Here is a 6,000-nt window from a genome sequence, read left to right as displayed (position 1 = left end):
CCCTCCCCTCCCCCACACCGTAACGGCTCCAGCCCCTTCCTGTCTTCAGCTTGGCGCGAAGGGTGGCTGAGGCCTGAGTTTGGGCTCCAGGAACCTCGCTCTGTTAATTATTCATGAGAAGAAGGGCACCATGGGAGCTGGCTCTCTTGCTATTGATAAGGGGGCGGTGGGGGGACCGACTTCCCGCTAGGGCTCCTGGGAAGATCTACAATATTCATGAGGGAGGCGGGCTCTACGAGAGCTGAGGCTTCTTGCTATTCATGAGGGGGCGGGCCTCCTTCCCGCGTGGGCTCTTGGGAAGATTCTACAATATTCTAGAGGCCACGGGGACACCTGGTGGGCAGTGCTGCAGCTCCGGAGCCTACGGGAGTCTGACCTTCCCGCTTCCTGGCGGGAAGATCTTGAGGAGATACTTTCTTTTCTAAACACTAAGAAATTTGAGGATGATGGGGCAGAACGACTAACTGCCACTTTCCTGTGACTCTGTAGCCGGAAAAGTGTCAAAATCTGTGGTAAAAGAGGTTTTTTTCCCCCAGTATTTTATTGCGATAATTTCATCTTTCATGGACTGAAGGGAGTGAAACGTACCCCGTGTGGTTTGATTCTTCTGTTGGCCAGGTTGTCCTTTAGGCTTGCCTAGTTTGCGGCTTTGGAGATGTTTGGGGGCAGCTGCCCGACAGATTGGGTGGGGCCCTTCCAAGAGTTTTATGTTAAAACAGAAATCGCTGTGAATGTAGTTTTTACCTTAAAGGTGTGGGGGGCGGGGAAGTTCATCCAATTGAGCCTTTCACACGCGGACGAAGTTAGTGGGATGGAACGGGGGGCATGAAGCATCATTTTTTTATTATTTGGGGCTGTGATTCTTATTCACTTGAGGCGTGAGCGGAAACCAAAAATAATTTAGGATTATACCTTTAGAATTTTCACAAAAGCCTGCGTTTTCCCTGCGAAACGTCCAGCTCTGAGTGAGGAAAATAAGGAACTATAAGTGGAGACTTCAGTTTTAAAAGAATTTGGGCTTATCATTTTTAAATGTGTATTTATATTTATTTTAAACATGTATATAGTTCATAGTTGACACAGTGAAGTCCCCACCTGGTGACAGTCTTTGAAGAGCCCACGGGCCTAAGCCCCGCTTTCCACATTCCTCAGAGAAACAGGACGAAGCCAAGGCCAGATTTATGTTACTGTAATAAAAATGCTTTAAAACGCCTACTGTGTTGGCTGGACGCGGTGGCTCACGCCTGTAATCCCAGCACTTTGGGAGGCCGGGGCGGGCGGATCGCGAGGTTAGGAGATCGAGACCATCCTGGCTAACGTGGTGAAACCCCGTCTCTACTGAAAATACAAAAAATTAGCCAGGCGTGGTGGCGGGCGCCTGTAGTCCCAGCTACTCGGGAGGCTGAGGCAGGAGAATCGCTTGAACCCGGGAGGCGGAGCTTGCAGTGAGCTGAGATCGCGCCACTGCTCTCCTGCTCAGGAGACTGCGAAACGCCATCTCAAAAACAAACTAAACGCCTACTGTGAAAAGTTAAAGTTACAAACAACCTTATGGATTCAACGAATTAAGATTCTTTTACTTGGTGGAATGACATACAGTCATTAAAATATGATTACTTGTAGAAGGATATTTATTAGCATGGAAAGATAATTCATTGAAAAAAGCAGATTGCAAAGTAGTATAATGATCCCTCTTTTTTGTTAAAAAGAAGTGTATGTAAAAGTTTGAAATTATATAAACCAAAGTGTTTATAAGTGAACTTAATTTTTTCTTCGTTTAGCTGTATTGTGTAAAGTTATTATTTGTGTAATTTTTTTTTTTTTTTTTTTTTTTGAGACGGAGTCTCGCTGTGCTCCCAGGCTGGAGTGCAGTGGCGTGATCTCGGCCCACTGCAAGCTCCGCCTCCCGGGTTCACGCCATTCTCCCGCCTCAGCCTCCCAAGTAGCTGAGACTACAGGCGCCCGCCACCACGCCCGGCTAGTTTTTTGTATTTTTAGTAGAGACGGGGTTTCACCATGTTAGCCAGGATAGTCTCGATCTCCTGACCTCGTGATCCACCCGCCTCGGCCTCCCAAAGTGCTGGGATTACAGGCTTGAGCCACCGCGCCCGGGCTTTTTTTTTAAGTTTTTTTTTTTTTGAGACAGTCTCGCTCTGTCACCCAGGCTGGTGTGCAGTGGCGATCTCAGCTCACTGCAACCTGCGCCTCCCGGGTTCAAGCGATTCTCCTGCCTCAGCCTCCGGAGTAGCTGGGACTACAGGTGCGTGCCACCACGCCCGGCTAATTTTTTGGTTTTTTGTTTTGTTTTGTTTTTAGTAGAGAAGGAGTTTCACCGTGTTAACCAGGGTGAACTCGATCTCCTGACCGCGTGATCCACCGGCCTCGGCCTCCCAAAACGCTGGGATTAAGGCGTGAGCCACCATGCCCGGCCTATTTGTATTATTTTAATGATAATTTTAAAATATCTCCTAATTTAAGTGTTCACTCAATACTGTCCCCAAGCGCTGTGGTATGGTTTCAAAGGAGGTTCAGAGTGTACTTTTCACTAAGCACTAAATTTCTTTGTTATGTTTTCAAATGTGTAACCAATTTTAAATTGATGTAAGTTGATATGTAACCTTTCAAGATGAATAAGTAACAATGTTACTTTAGCAATTCTGTAGGAAAGGAGAAAATGCCTTTTAGCCAGATACAATTATATATCTTTGATGAAAATGTCTTAGTTGTTACTTCAGAAACAAGGAGCCTTCTATTGGAGTTGTAATTATGCATATATGTATATATACACAAAAGACATTGTTTTCTGAATTAGAGCCATAGAGTGACACAAAGTCACTGTGTGGTACACGTGTTTAAATAATTATTTAGTGTAATAGGCGGGCACGGTGGCTCTCGCCTGTAATCCTAGCACTTTGGGAGGCCAAGGCCAGTGGATCACCTGAGGTCAGCAGTTCCAGACCAGCCTGACCAACATGGTGAAACCCCGCCTCTACTAAAAATACAGAAATTAGCCGGGTGAGGTGGCACACGCCTGTAATCCCAGCTACTTGGAAGGCTGAGGCAGGAGAATCACTTGAACCTGGGAGGCGGAGGTTGCAGTGAGCTGAGAGCGCACTGTGTTGCTGCACTCCAGCCTGGGCAATAGAGCAATAATCCATCAAAAAAAAATTATTTAGTGTAAGTAAATAGTCAGTAATTTTAATAAGTTACGTTTAATGAGTTTAAGAAATATTTATCTTTGAAATCAAGTTGCATAGACCCTAAGATTCATCAGTGACTATTATTTTTTGTTTGTTGGTTGGTTGGTTGAGACCAAATCTCACTCTGTTGCCCCAAGCTGGAGTGTAATGGCATGATCTCAGCTCATTGCAACCTCTGCCTCCCGGATTCAAGCGATTCTTATGCCTCAGCCTTCAGAGTAGCTGGGCTCACAGCAACCTCCGCCTCCCGGGTTCCAGCAATTCTCCTGCCTCAGCCTCCCAAGTAGCTGGGATTACAGGTGTACACTGCCATCCCTGGCTAATTTTTGTATTTTTTGTAGAGCTGGGGTTTCACCATCTTGGCCAGGCTGGTCTCGAACTCTTGACCCCAGGTGATCCGCCCACCTCTGCCTCCCAAAGTGTGGAGATTATAGGTGTGAGTCACCTCGCTCAGCCAGTGACTGTTATTAATAGAAGGTGGAATTGAGGAAAGAATTATTACTATTCATGTATTTGTTCTAGTCTTATGAACACACAGTGGCTCATGCCTATAATCCCAGCATTTTGGGAGGCTGAGGTGGGAGGATCACTTGAGCTCAGGAGTTCAAGACCAGGTTAGGCAACACAGGCAGACACTGCCCTGCCTCTACAAAATTTTTTTTTCTTTTTTTTGAGATGGAGTCTCACTTTGTCACCCAGGCTGGAGAGCAGTGGCACGGTTTCAGCTCACTGCACTCCATCTCCCGGGTTCACGCCGTTCTCCTGACTCAACCTCCTGAGTAGCTGGGACTACAGGCACCCGCCGCTACGCTCGGCTAATTTTTGTATTTTTAGTAGAGATGGGGTTTCACTGTGTTAGCCAGGATGGTCTTGATCTCCTAACCTTGTGATCTGCCCACCTCGGCCTCCCACAGTGCTGGGATTACAGGCGTGAGCCACCGTGCCCGGCCAAAAAAAAATTTTTTTTTCTTTAGCTGGGAATGGTGGCTCTGTGCCTGTAGTCCCAGCTACTCAAGAGGCTGAGACAGGAGGATTGTTTGAGCCCAGGAGTTCGAGGCTGCAATGAGCTCTCATCATGCCACTGTACTCCAGCCTGGGCAACAGAGCAAGACTGACAAAAAAATAAAAACCAACAAAGAAAAGAAGAAAGACTTTAATTCACTGCTTATTTGAGTATTATACAGCACATAATTGGTAATAGTAATGCCACCTACTTTTTTGTGTTAGGATTACAGACATGAGCCACCACACCCAGCCTATATTCTTTTAAAAAGTCAAAATATTAATGTAGCTTTAAAATTTCATAGTAATGTTTTTCTATTTCTTTAAAACTGAGCACTGAGTTTTTTTGTTCGAAACAATAAAAAAAGAGATGAAAATAGAGACTTTAAAACTATTTAAATTTTAGCTGTAATAAAGTAAGTGGGGCCAGGCTCAGTGGCTCATGCCTGTAATCCCAGCACTTTGGGAGGCTGAGGAGGGCAGATCACCTGAGGTCAGGAGTTCGAGACCTTGCTGGCCAACATGACAAAACCCTGTCTCTACTAAAAATACAAAATTAGCTGGGCATGGTGGCGCTTGACTGTAATCCCAGCTGCTCAGGAGGCTGAGGCAGAAGAACCGCTTGAACCCGGGAGGCGGAGGTTGCAGTGAACTGAGATTACGCCATTGCACTCCAGCCTAGGCAACAGAGCAAGACTCTGTCTCAAAAAAAAAAAAAAAAAAAAAAAAAACCAAAAATCTTTTGTAAATACGGAGAAACAGCTATTGCATATCATACTATCAACCTCTTTGTTAAAAAACAAAAAACAAAAAAAAACTCTTCCTTGCTTTAACTTCCTTTCTTTCTTGTCTCTTGTATTTTGTTTTTCTGACCAGGATAAATTTATGAGACAAGAAGAAGAATGGCATCCAGAATAAATACCAATTTCACTTTGATTCCCAACCAGAAACTTAGACGTAGTAATCGTCAAACCAGCTGTTGTTCCAAGACCCTTGGCTCAGGCTTTCAACCCATATCAACATTTGGAAATTTTAAAGCCTTACCATTGGAAATATTCCAGATAATTTTAAAATATTTGTCAGGTGAGGTTTGGGAACTTATGAATAGCCTATAAAGACACTAGGCTATTTTAAGTTTTCCCAAGAACTAGTTTGTCATCATGGGCCATGCTAAAATGTTAATGACATTCATGTTAAGTGTTTATTTTCTAAAGTTTCATTATTGTCAGATAAGGAGTACAATAAGAAAGCACAATACTTAAATTATTATTATTATTATTATTATTATTATTTTGAGATGGAGTTTTGCTCTTGTTGCCCAGGCTGGAGTGCAATGGTGTAATCTCAGCTCACCACAACCTTCCCAGGTTCAAGCTATTCTCCTGCCTCAGCCTCCCGATTAGCTGGCATGCACCACCATGCCTGGCTAATTTTGTATTTTTAGTAGAAACGGAGTTTCCCCATGTTGGTCAGTCTGGTCTCGAACTCCCGACCTCAGGTGATCCGCCCGCCTTGGCCTCCCGAAGTGCTGGGATTACAGGTGTGAGTCACTGCGCCTAGCCCTAAGTTAATTTTTTTAAATCTTCCTTTGAACACAGCAATACTTAAACTCTTGAAAACATGCCTGTAATTATGACATAGTACCTTGATTGGTAAATCCAAACATGTTTCTAATTCATTGAGAACTGGATTTTAAACAATTTTAAGATTTTTCCCTTTTTTCCCAATGAGATGATGATGGTGATAGTGATGATGATTTAGTTAACCTATAAGTTAATAAACTGTGTTAATAGTGATG

The 6,000-nt window shown here is 44.1% G+C and overlaps 1 protein-coding gene across 1 annotated transcript in view; it reads left to right on the top strand.

Moving 5' to 3' along the window:
* The first annotated feature begins 339 nt into the window (after nt 1-339).
* Nucleotides 340-6,000, top strand: part of FBXO47 (F-box protein 47) — a 31,732-nt gene continuing 26,071 nt past the window's right edge. The window contains exons 1-2 of the mRNA XM_025363656.1: nt 340-512; nt 5,079-5,285. Coding sequence (XP_025219441.1) covers nt 5,105-5,285 — 181 coding nt within the window. The 5' untranslated portion in view covers nt 340-512; nt 5,079-5,104. The remainder of the gene's footprint in view (nt 513-5,078; nt 5,286-6,000) is intronic.

This window comes from Theropithecus gelada, chromosome 16, assembly GCF_003255815.1.
Source record: "Theropithecus gelada isolate Dixy chromosome 16, Tgel_1.0, whole genome shotgun sequence".
Classification (NCBI taxonomy): Eukaryota; Metazoa; Chordata; class Mammalia; order Primates; family Cercopithecidae; genus Theropithecus; species Theropithecus gelada.
This window is presented reverse-complemented; position numbering and strand designations above follow the sequence as displayed.